Below are 14,129 nucleotides of genomic sequence, written 5' to 3'. Positions count from 1 at the left end.
TACTTTGTTCCCATAAGTGAAATTAATAATGTGAGGAATTTGGTATACACAGTTTAATGGTTCATGGATTCATGGAGATCTAAATCTAAATTTGGAATTTGGAATGATGTTGCCATGTTGGATATATCTAGAAATGATTCCTAATAGTTTTTTAAGGATAATAATTGTTGTTTGTCACTTCCAAATTTTAATTGAGTGTCACTTTTTTTATTAATAAATATTATTACTATTCATTTTAATGGTATTTTTAATGTCAAGCTTATAAAATAAAACCATTTTTCATTGAAAATATTTTTAAATGCAATTAATAAAAACTTTAAACCAATTTGTGCAGTACTGCACATTTCACATAATTTATTCTTATATTTAATTCTTAAAGTTTAAGTTGATATGGATAAAAACCTAACTCGGTTAAAAACAAGTATAATAGATTTTCCTACTTATTAAATATTGTAGTATTTGAAATAATTATATATTTGGTGCTATGCTAAATTATTAAACAAAAATATATATATTTTTTTTTTATTTTAATCACTTTTATATATTTGTATAAACATGATTTTAACTTAGTTATAAACAATTATTTTTCAAATTAACCAAAAAAAAAAACTGATGTTATTACAATAATAATTAATTTATCTTACTAATTTATCAAGTTAATTATATAATTAACTAACTATAGTTAAATGCAAATACTTTACTATACTAAATAGGTCTGTCAAAACTCGGAAATACTTCAATTAATAGTTCAAACACATTAACTATAAGCTCTTAATTTATATATTATGATGAGCTTCTATTTATTGTTATCTTTCTTTAATAATGATATGAATATAATATATTATATTCATGTTAATTTTATTCATTATTTTCTTAGAAATAAATTAATTGCAATAATTTAATACTAAGTATCAGTGATGTGAAGGGGAATAAACTGTTTTAAAACTACCTCAAAACTTTCAAACGTAGTCTTTACATGGATTTATTTTACATGGATGATTATCTTAGTAGGTAGATAATTAAATAGTGAAAAATCAGATATGTATGCAAGTTTGATTTTAAAAATTTAATTATAAATTTCAATTTTACAAGACATTAATAACTTAAAATACTATTATACAAAGTTAACTATGTATATATAATAATATATATTTTATTTTAAGCAATTATAAAAATGTTTAACCACAGTAACTGAGAGTTTATTGTCTAAAGTTATTACCTACAATATTCAATAGAGTAGAGCAATTTATTAGTCAAAACCACTTGAAAATATCATAAATATATGAGTTAAATACACAAAGTATAGGTTACTCATAAAAGTATTTAAAAATAATATAAAATTGCATAGAATATATTATATAGATATATACAATAAACATATATGATCTATAATGGTGTAAACTTCTACAAAGATTTCTATTTAGCAGTAGACAATTTAAGATTTAACTACTTTTAAAAATTTTAAATCCATTCAGTTATATGTTATTTTAATACGCTTGTTAAAACATGAAGACTATAATTACTTAAAAACTAAAATAATAAATTCTTAATAAATGTAAAGGAACTTATTCCTGATAAAATACATTGAATAGAAAGTAATTAATTTGGATTTCATATTGGAATTCTATACAGATATTATTGAGTTAGAATTATTTAATTTATATAGTTTGCAATTATTGTATAGTATTCAAGTCAAGTTTGACTTGAAAAAATAACAGTTAATCTATAATGATTGAAAGCTGAAAAAGGTTCATCGAAAATGCTTAAGATATGCAAGCTTTGCATGTCTCTTGTAAACCTCATAATCATGAGTTAACTATGAACCTGTTGCATCACAACTTGGTTTAGTGTTCTCGGCGAAGCGAAGACGTATTCGGGCATTAACAGTTCTTGGATTGATTGTTAGGAGATAATATTACTCACCTGAATTACTTTCTTTAATATATTTTAAAGTACCTCAATGATCTTCCCGCTCTGTGATTTTTTGATTTTTTTTATGTTTCCATTGTTACCACAAACTACCTTAAAAATTAACCTATCACGTAGCATAATCAATAATAATGTGGATCCTGCATGTCTTCTGCAGAATCTTCATTTAATAATACTGTTTAACTGTTAGCTAATAATACATTAATGTCATAAATCTTGTAAAAACTCAGAAATATATATATATGTCATGTTCAAAATAGATTATTCCGTAATTTCGTATTAAACTTTATAAAAATTAAAAATAATAACTTTTTATTTAAACTTTTTGAAATTTATGTTGTATACTTTTATATTATTGTTATACTATTTACTTTAGTTAATGCCTTGATACTTCAACAATTACATAAATCTATACTTTCAAATATAATTTTCGATAATACGTAATTACTCTAATAATTACTTAAAATTACTGTAAAATATATAAAATAGATTATATTATACACATCAAATAAGGAAAGGTACAATATAATATACATATATTTAATATTATCACAAGATTTATCAACCATGAATATCAAAATAAATCTAATTATTTATACAGTTGTACATAGTATATACCTTTTGATATTGTCATAATGAGTAACGATAATACTATAATGATAACTTGATGATAATTTAGAATATATTTAATATATATATATAAATATATATATACATAGGTATGTAATATTTATACATAGTTGTTATCAAACTTCTAGAATTATAAAGTAAATACCTACTTATTATCTATGATAATTTACCGTTTGTAATATACTCTGTGTTTTTATAAAATATTTAAACAGAGCATCAGTGTTTTTAACTGATGTTAAATATGAATTCATGTATCTATACATTCACTATACTAGGATTGAGCATGTTTTCTTTACGGGGGACTGAAATGGTAAAATAATATATTATTCTGTTGGCTTTGACCATTAAACTTGGTAATAAAATGTATGTAACGTACCCAGACGAAGATTTGTACCGAAGGAAAATGTCAAATACGTACATAACAATGATATACCTTCAGAAAAAAAGGATAATAATTTCTGGAATTATACACTCGTCTCGCTCGCTAACTTCGGCCTTCAGGGTTCGGCAGTGTCATGGGAACTATATCTATATCTGCAAGACAATAACTTTTGAAGATAAGATTATTTTAAATTTAAAAGTTATATTTTTTATAAAAACTGTTTGATCAATCGCTTAATAAAAAGCATATCATTTTGACAATTTGTCCCCAAATATATCAATTGGATCTTTGTAATGTTATAAAATCCGTCAATATAATAATATAATATAATGTACAATAATTAATTTAATGTAAATAATATGTAGTTACTCGTAATTTCCTATCAATCGTACATTACAGAAATGCATCTTATTACAGCTCATTTATGCGACGAATTGTTCCCAATACACGGTATTAACCTAAAAATAAATTTCGTTTAATTATTATTAACGATTTTTCGTTACGAAATTAAAATTAAACCACTACGGTAGTTGTATAATATACGTTCATTCCAAGAAATACCGGTGTTGTGTTTGAATTTATTCTGTTTACGTGATAGGCATGCCTCAAACGTCACTCGGCAATGACATTTATAGTAAATATTATATTATTATATTAAAAATAATCGTAATAATTATAGGTCATCGAATATTATTACGATCTGTACGAGTTGTCCGATAAAATATATTATTTGGTTGAACCAACAGTCTGCTCACCGATCGACGGACTCGCCACTGCTATGATCGACGATTGACGATCATCGATCGGTATTATAATATCTAAGGTCTGAAGACGGAGCAGCGGAAGAAAATATGAAAATTGTTCATAGATACACGTCAGAGGTAAATTGTATATTTTATATATATAGATACGCGAGCCGCGTACGGAATAATTGGCGCGCGTGTAAGGTAGGCTGCGAGGGTCCGGGCCCCTCTCCCGGCCAACGCGGTGGCGACGGTTGCCGCCGACGCCGCCGCGTCACCGGCAATCCGTTCACGAGCTAGTAGGGTCCAGCCACCCAGTCGTCAGTCGATCGTTTCGTTGATACGTCGCGTGGCGGTTCATACGCGCTTCCTTCCTGCGTGTTTATTTATTCGTTTACTGTCGATTTTTCTCCGCGTCTTTTTCTCGCGTATAGTAACGACCAACGGATAGTTTATTTCTGTTCGATATTATTTTCGGTTTTTTTTTTTTTCAATCGGTTAAATTTTTTTTTATTATTATTTTTTAGTTTGTCCGTTTAGACCGTCAAATAAATTGTCATAGAAATAAATACTATAATATTATATACGTCGTTCGGATCGCGCGATCTTACCGAACAATTACAACGACGAGTGTTTTTCATCGATCACGCATACGAAGTATATTACCTACTTACGCCGTGTATGCGATTCGTTTAGAAAACAGCGACAATAGATAATAATTATTAATACTATATTTATATAAAAATGAGGACTTGTAGTATCATGTTCGCGATATTGTTGCTGTGTTTTGGCGGCACATTGGCCCAGTCCACAGGTGAGTGTTTATATTAAAATAATTATATAATATCATGTACCTACAGTAATTCTAACGTGCGCCAAAAAAAAAATAAATTTGATGATATCATATTATTATTTTTATCCGTATATTTATTACGTACTGCTTATTATAGGCATTTCGATTAGGTTAAGTTAGGTTAATACTCCACCATTACACATTGGCATTCGATCTTCAAAAATTTGTTCGGATTATTCTTATTGAGCAATAATAATTCTAATGAAAAAATTGCTAGGTTCGTCTTCATCAAATACCCAAAATATGTTCGTGGTTCACCATACGAATGTGTAACTGTGTAAGTACTTACCTATTTGTGTATAAGTATGGAAAATCATCAATGACAATGTTTTAATAACACTAAAAACAATTTATACTAGGGCACATAACGTATGCGGTATGCCCCTGACAGGCGTAACAACCATCGTATGTATGGTAAAAAAAAATACATTTTCAACCAAACCGGAAACATAATTATTAATCAAATAGTCAATGAGACATTGACCATTTTTTTCTTCTAATAACCACATTAAAATGCATTGCAGGTACATTAAAAACATTGTATTGGTACACTTAAGGTTTTATTTCATCTTACACCGATTAATAGTATGTCGTTATTTTGCTATAATGTATTGTAACATTTTTGGTGGGAATACAAACGCATTATCAAACACTTGGCTATATTAGGTTTTACGATGTATGTATATATGCACACCATTTAGTTATCGACACGTGCGTTTGTCGTTTTCCCGCGGTTTTTGAGTATGCTTTATTATTATTATTATTATTATTGTTATTGTTATTGTGATTATTTAAATTATTTTCTTTTAAATGCCTAAGTAAAAAAATAACATGTTTTCTTGTGTAGGTTTAGTCATTTTAAAATCTATCAGTATTGATAAATGTATACGGTCTATTCCTTATTAGCTATTATTCCGCATATTATTTACCCGCGAGTATAAACCTACATCTATGGATTTCGAGAAAACTCAGAGAACGTTAGACGATGTAATTTTACTGCAGTATTATTACAGGGACGGTGGGTTAGGTAAAATATCGAAGGCTGTCTAATGGGGCAAAACAGCGGAACTCGGGATTTGGTGTATGCGGCGTGGGTGAAATTGATGGTTCCCTATAATATATTATATACACTTCAGGTATATACACACTACGAGTATTATATATGTATACGATATTATATATTATATATGAGAAGAGGTTAGATTAACGCCTCTCGACTACAGACGCGGAATTCAAATTTTATCCGCTACCGTCTCAGATAGTCACATCAGCGGGTGATGAATTGGTACGAGCATACCAAAACGAGTCAAAAAATTACTTACGCCACACTCGTTACATATTATCGAAAAATAATAATAATGCGTTGAAGTGAAAATCATTGCTGAAATATATTACGTTGTTCAAACAAAATTGTCTAAAATTCCTTATAAATTAAATTCTTATTGTTTTTTTCATAGATATAGGATACTAGTTATAGTAAATTTCACCAAAACGCAAACATATAAATATTAATTTTTAATTAATTGTTACAGATTTATAAAGTGCCTAATATTTTGAACTATTTTTTGTTAGGCAGTGAAATTTTAAAATATAAATGTTAATTACAATGTTCTGTAATATATTAGCCTCTCATTGGGTTATAGTTTTTAAAATGTTTATTTAGGTATATTTTATAATAATGTTTAAATAATCCAACTCCACCTTATAAAGTCTGTTCTCTATTAAATGTTTATTAAAATTTTTTTCTTACCATTTTAGTTTTAATTCAGTTATAACTTATAATCTCGTATGCCATAAGCTCATAACTACTTTGTAGTCATTATTCTAGTTATTATCCATATACATTTTTAAAAAGTAAATTAAATAGCTGATAATGATTTAAAAATTTAAAAAATTGTATAATATTTTTATTTTAAAAACTATTGATTATTTAAAACATTTTAATACTTACAGGTACTTGAACATATTTACTAGAACTGCCTACGTTAAGTATAAATAATCCTAAATAAACAATTTGATCAAAACTTTCTTAATTGTAAAGTTATTAAATGCATATGTATATAAATATAGGTACCTATACTATTTACTCGTCTATTTATTAAACTTAAATTTAAGGCACTATTTTAGTGTATACGATCGAAGAACAAGTTGATGTATAGGTATAGGTAAAATTAATGAAATCATATTAATAAATTTATGAATATACAGTGTATAGTTTAATCTGGATTTAATTTCCTCTATTATGTTGATTACCAATTATGATAACATCGAGTTATATATATGATTTCATTATTAGGGTGCATGATAATATACTATCCAATAGTTTTAATTTGAAAAAAAATACTTAAAGAGTATATTATTAGTCAATGATTTAAGCCAAATATTATGTTTAATATCTATGCGCTATGCATACTTGACAAACATTTTGTTTGTTTAAAAGGATATGACATAATATTATGATTTTCATAGTTTCATAGGATGATCATTTACATGTACTGAGCTAATTATTCACCGATCCCTAACTATCGATGACAAATATACAGTATGCGTTTAACAAATGATAGAGGATTCGTGTCCCCACTCACATGACATTTATTGGAATTCCGTAATATTATATTACCTACCTTAACATGACTATTATACGTCAATTCATCGAATATAATATAATATTATATATGTATAATATAAACAAGATATTCTTCTTTGTATGTGGTCGATTTCTTAGTACCATATTGTTTAAAAATTTCTCTATATCAAGTATCATATCTTTTGGTGTTTAAATAAAATACATCTATTTTTTTATATTGTAATCAAAATGGTCGAAATGTTTTTGTCATGAGGTCGGCTAAAGGGGGTGACATACCGAGGTATCGAGGAGTTTTGACACATTTACCATTAACCGTGACCCAGGTATATGCGAATACCTATTTATTTTGTTTTCTTCTTGTATCGTGATATATACCTATATAAGATACATGCACCCTGCACAGGCACAGATCATCGGTAAGTACTTCATCAATCACCGTCTTAACTCGACAGCTTCCTCAACATTATATACCTCAGCCTGCAATATCGACGCGGTGAGGAAAAAACCGCTTGGGAAATACATCAATAATTAATGTAGGTACAATTTTTTTCTTCAACCTTCCTGTCTTTTGTCCATCCAGTCGAAATTTTTATTTAAGAAATTTTATTTTGTGTATGTGTGTGTGTGTGTGTGTGTGTGTTTGTGAAGGGGAGTTACACAAAAAATTAAACGTGGTGCACATTTCCCTCATCTTTTAAACACACTTCACCTGTGTTTCGATACTTTCTATTCTGTTTATATGGAAATTCAGTTTATTCAATTTTCAATTTTCCTTTTTATGTTGTATTCAAACGCATATAAACCATTAATCTGGGTGTCTGGGTGTCGAAAGATCCATAGGTCAATAAAAATTTGTATATTCAAACAGTATACTCATAGAATTCTAAATAGTTTTTTTTTTTAATTATTCAATGTGTATGTAACCTATTGTATTATATAATAAATATATAAACATATTAAAAACTGAAAATATCAACAAGGATTAAAAATAATTGCTTTTATATTACCAATATTAACTATTTCTAAAATGTGCCGATATAATAATAATTTTAAAATATATATATTTTTCAATGCTTTGAAATTTACAAAATATTTATCCGTAGTCCCTATAAATAGTGCTACAGTCGAACACCGTCCGACGTAGCTTGCTCTCGGATGAGTATAACCACTCGGATTCATTGCGTTGAAGTCATATCCTCAGTACAAAAACACATTCCAAATGTTCCAAACACCTCTAGTACTATTATACCTGTAGAACCTTACAGTAACAAACATACAGTTTCCATAACTAATTTCCCAAGTTATCGAAACTTAATTTAACATATACATACAATTATAAGTGATTTGTTGAAATGATTGTTTTTTTATACAAAGTATTGTTTTTGATTTCAATATAATATACCTATATTTAAATGTTAATCGTCAAAATTTGATTAAACAGTTTTTTTCTGATTGATGTTTGATAATAATTATGTTTTAACTCGAATTTCAATAAATAATAAAAACAGTTACTTTATGTAAAATACTAAAATTCATATCTTACATAATATGTATATATATTATTGTGAACATTATTTTGATACTTATATATTAGACAAACTATTATAATATTTTAATTTTATATTAATGACATATTTTACTAAACCAAATATTTTATTTTGACATGCGTACTGGCGGATTCTAAAACGTTACTAGTTGTTTTGACGTTAATAATATTTGGACATGTGCCTCCTAAGGGATTGCGAATAATATTTACGTTTAAATGCGTCTGCGAATAAACTCAGTATGTCTATCATATGAAATCTTAATCTTGACGATGATATAATATTATAAAACAAAAGTTGTTGACGTAATTTATTATTGTCTATAATACTTATGAAGTTACCGATACAATTTCAATAATGCTTCGAACAAAAATGAATTAGGGTGAGCTTTATGAAATAACTAAAGTTTAATTATATATTTGTAAAGAATATTTTGTCATATAAGTTTTACAATAAGAAACAGTTTTCGCAATTTTGACATAACGTCCTAAGAATAAATTTGACTTTAGATCTTACTATTTAATTAAATTATAGCCTTGGATTTATTTTTTCAAATTTATTGTGATCGTTTTATATAATTCACAAACTCTATAATCTACGATTCAGCTCTATTAACACCGAGCATAAATGATTGACAAATCACTTGGTTTCGAGTTGTTTAGGTTGACAAATGTTGATCGCAATATTTGACATGTCAAATACAGTTAAAAAAATGTAATAGAATAGTATTAGAATATGAAAATACTATGATGATATTACAAGTACTATCAGTATAACATTTATACTATAAAAAACGCCCTAAGGATGCATATAAGCATTAATATTTTTTAAATTAATTATCCTTAATTGTTAAGTGACTGTTTGTTTAATTATGTTGATAAATTATATCTACTTGATTTAAGTATGAACATGATCCAGATAATCGAAAAAAAAATATTCAGACAATATTATGTCCTCAATAAGTGTTAAGACAATATGGTTTTGATTAAAAAATATCAAAAAGTGTATGTATATTATAATATATAACATGTATAGTGTATACGTGTTATATTTATTATATATAAAATATTAATATCGATCGCTAACGATGTTCATCTAACCTTTGTTAAAACTAATAACAATATTATGAGCTTAATGTATTTAAGTTTAAAATAAAAAGTGATTAATACAAATTAAGAATATAGTTCTTTTTTATAAGCACAAAAATATTAACATCTTCAATAAAAAAAAATAACATTGCTGTAAGTAAAGACTATAATATTATTATAGTAAACATTCATTTTCCTTCATTCTTATCGTATAATTTGATAGATAATTTATATTTATTTTCATGATGATCTTTTGAGTTAACCATAATAAAATGTTCATTATTTCGTAAAAAACTAGTATAGATATAACGAAGAATATAATAACAATATACGTGTTAAGAGATAAAATAGAAATGATATATAAAGTATTAAATAATTTTAATTAATTTTCTATGTTAGCTGTATAATATTATATCAAAGACAGATATTATATAATTATGTAGGTATATGTAGGTATATATTTATTTACACAGATATAACATACTAAATATATGTATTAAAATTGACTTTGTGAGTAAATAGTTTATTATTGTTTATTGAACTGTATAATTGTTATTTAGTTAATATCATGTACCTAATAAATATAGGTATTTATAATATTTATAAAACATACTATTTAAAAAATATATATTCAAATAGAATAGGTATATAAAAAAACACTGTAGGTACGACCTAGCTTTACATTATAAATAATAGAAAACAAAATATTTTCAATTCCTTATATTATATTTAAATATAAAGTAGAATCTTTAATGACTTTTGGAAATTTTAGTATTTTTGGTATGGCTTTTTTTTCCAAACAACTAACCGAGATAAAATCGAATTCCGAAGGAAAAACCTTTGATTAAATCGGTAAAGGTGTCGTCGAATTTCGTTTGCTTCCTGCTCACGGGAAAAAGATTGCCACCACCGTTGACTACGCACAGCTTTTGGTGAATTACATTTTAATGCGGTTAAAACTTTCGCAGTGTACGTTGAACTTTTCCTTGTTCACGCGTGGAAAATCCGATTACTTATTTGGTGGATTTTATTTTGAGTCTACTGCTCTTCCTTTAAATTTTTTAAAAATATTTTTATAAAGACACATGTTTAAAATGAGTAAAATGAAATCCATTGACGTTAGTCTTTTGTTTTCGTATAAAACACATATCACGTGTACAATGGGTAATTGCAAGGGTAATTGACTATAATATGATAGTTGATAGTTACCATCTCATTTTAACGAACAAGATGTGTGAAAAACATTCCAACTTGATGGTATCGATAAAATTGATAAACATGAACAATAAAACTATCAATGGATAGAACCCTTTTAAAATGGATTTGTATTTTTGTGGATGTAAAAAATCAACGCTGTAAATTAATAGAAATTGATTTGGCTTTTTATTTTTATTTTTTGTAATTACCTGTTACTTACGATTCATATTGTTTATTTGTTTATTTTTATATTGTTTATAACCACATTATCACTAAATCTGATAAGAAATTACGCGTCTCTTTTGAGTGCCAAAAAACGTAGGTCACTAAAAATATTTGTCATACGTGTCTCAACAGAAAACTTAAAATATTAAAATGGAACTTTCTATTGATTGTTTCTAGCATAACATGAATGAGTGTTGGTTATCATTAAAAATTATAATATTATTCTATGTAAGCGTTAATATATTGTAATCTAATCAACAAAATATAATCATAGTTTACATTATTATAATATTATAATTACTGCTTATAATTCATGGTCACAATTAATATTTTAAAAGATCATTGCCAAATTCTATATTAATTTTTTTGTTTTTATTTTAAATACTTTTTAACAGTTTAAAAATAAAAATAATATTATTTTGAAAAATAGTACTTTAAAAACACCTTTGAAAACTTTGTGTTTAGTATTGTAATTTATGTTTCTGTTTTCTATAGGAAGTGTCCCACATGATTGTTTTAAAGCTGTAATGGTGTCAAACTCAATCTATTGTTAATTTCCTATTAATGTGTATATATTTTCATTAAATACAAATACAAGTTTAATAATGATATACCAAACTATAACTAAGAATCATAAATAATATAGTAACTATTATAAAAAAAAACTCACGTAAACGAACAAATCATTTTTATTTGATCATAAATATCTAATTCAATATAAGTATATCTAGTATAAACATTTGTGATATGTTAACTTATTTGTATGCAACGATAAATAAAAAAATAATTACCCAAATATAATTATTATAATTTATATACATTCTAAAAATAATTTTCACAATAGACTAATATTATATTATGCAATTATAAATAATATTTTTAATAAATGCGTTAGGTATATATGCTTTGTAAAATGAATAATCATATAGCTAACAAATCATATTCATTCACCAAGTATACTTTTTGCGGTCGAATGTATAACATTATAAAAATGTTAGAAAATTTCTTAAGGTTTTTTTTGATTCGTTAAATATAAAATCACGGAAGCTATAACTTAAGTTCATTAGTATCTCCAAAGTTGTTATCCTTCGATATAAAATAGTAGTTTAAATTATATACAATAAGACATTATATTCATTTGATTTAACTGTACTAAATAATTATTATGATCAAAATGCACTAACCAAAGTCTTTATATTAAATGCAAAAAATAATTTAAACTTTTTTTTTTTATTCGTGGAATTTTTATCAATACATTAGTTGACAAAATTGTCTCGTCCTATTTTACTTACACAACTCATCTGTATATCTGTGATACAATATATTTAACTGTACCTAAGTACCTACTTAACTTTTATAGATTATAAAAAAACAATAGTGCTTATATTATTATCTGTTTACTTTTTCTTATTCTTATTGCAATATTTATTTCGAAATGTTCATTCGTTAATGTAATGGCATGCATTTAATTAAATTAAAAATTTGGTGAATAACGTGTATATAATAAGATTATAATTTTAGGAGTTTAAAAATGATAAATGAATGTTTTGTTATTTTATATTAGGTATATTAATATAGTTTTAGTAATAGTACAGGTATAGTTTCATCTTTAAATAATACATTTATTATGTTGTAGTACTTGCACAAATATTAATACTTAAGTAGATGTATTTTATTTTTTTAATGTTTTATTTAACTTACAAAATTTTACCAAATCATTATGTTTTTAATATTTATTTTTTTTTTAAGCATTATAATTGTAATGCTTATATATGACTTAAGTATCAATATAATTTACTAACAATAAACCGTACTAAAAATATTATTGATACTATAACTTTATTGTTTAAAACGCAAATTATTACAAACATAACAAACATTGACTTTGAATATTTGGTTATTTTTAACTTATTATTTTTAAGTGTAATACGTGGTGTGACCTACTACTGCACTTTCTAGTAAGTAATATACAGAAAAATATGTTAAAAATAAAGTAGTTAATTTAAGAAGTTATCTTTACATATTATTTTGTTAAATGAATACAATTATATCAAAATCAATTTTTCACTTGCTGTCTACAAGGAAAATGTTAGTTTTCGTTAACTATACAAATATACATATTCAAAAAATTATACTACCTATTTGAACTCTTTACTGACCAAAAGAGGTTACACTTAAAAACTACACATAGGTACATACTAATATACCACTAAAACACAAATTACTTTTTCGTTTCGTTTAAATTATACATTTTAAAATAGGCGATGCTGATGAAGTTTGATTTATCGTTGAATTAAATAATATAAAAAAATAATAATGATGATGATGTACTAGAAACTTTGTAACTTTATAATAAAGAATCAAATCAAATTTAATGAAATTTTCTAGAACGCAATACTCGATGGCTAAATTACGTTCCTTTATAATGTTCATGGGACGAAAATTATGCTTAACACCCACCTTACAATATTTTTTCTCTGTTTATTGTCGTTATACATGTTATCATAGGACTTACGCTTATAAAATACGGTTGGTCTTGGGGATGAAATTGCGTCTCGAGGGATGATTAATTCGTTCTGACATTTCGAACAGTTATTCGTTGTCGCTGCCGTTTCTCGCAAGTTTCTCCGAGAAATGATTCATCGTTCCTCCGCTTAGTTTATCCAATTTTTATCCCGCCAAAATATTTTTATTCTTGAAGAAGCGGCACCATTGCTACAGTTTGCGAACGATTAATGGTCGGAAGAGATGATTTTAATTAAATTATACTGTCTAGCCCTTTCTATGAAGGCGAGGATTTTTCTACATTCTGTCAAAAGTTACACTAGCTACTATATAGCTTAACCAATTTCATAGTATTAAACGTTCCTCCACCGTTATCGTCATTATACTAGATTACCACTAGTAAAATATTTTATTCAATTTCTTTCGATTTCTTTCAATTTGAACTG

At 26.0% G+C, this 14,129-nt stretch overlaps 1 protein-coding gene across 4 annotated transcripts in view; it reads left to right on the top strand.

Annotated features, from left to right (window-relative positions):
- The first annotated feature begins 3,991 nt into the window (after positions 1–3,991).
- The window catches only part of LOC114130012 (low-density lipoprotein receptor-like), a 76,448-nt gene continuing 66,310 nt past the window's right edge, over positions 3,992–14,129 (top strand). For 3 of the 4 annotated variants that reach the window (XM_027994896.2, XM_027994895.2, XM_027994893.2), the window contains exon 1: positions 3,992–4,498. In XM_027994896.2, the coding sequence (XP_027850697.2) occupies positions 4,429–4,498 (70 nt within the window). In that variant the 5' untranslated portion in view covers positions 3,992–4,428. The remainder of the gene's footprint in view (positions 4,499–14,129) is intronic. The other variant, XM_027994894.2, reaches the window with a different exon arrangement.

This window comes from Aphis gossypii, chromosome 1, assembly GCF_020184175.1.
Source record: "Aphis gossypii isolate Hap1 chromosome 1, ASM2018417v2, whole genome shotgun sequence".
Taxonomy (NCBI): domain Eukaryota; kingdom Metazoa; phylum Arthropoda; class Insecta; order Hemiptera; family Aphididae; genus Aphis; species Aphis gossypii.
The sequence above is the reverse complement of the archived record's forward strand: the minus strand, read 5'-3'. Positions and strand labels throughout refer to the sequence as shown.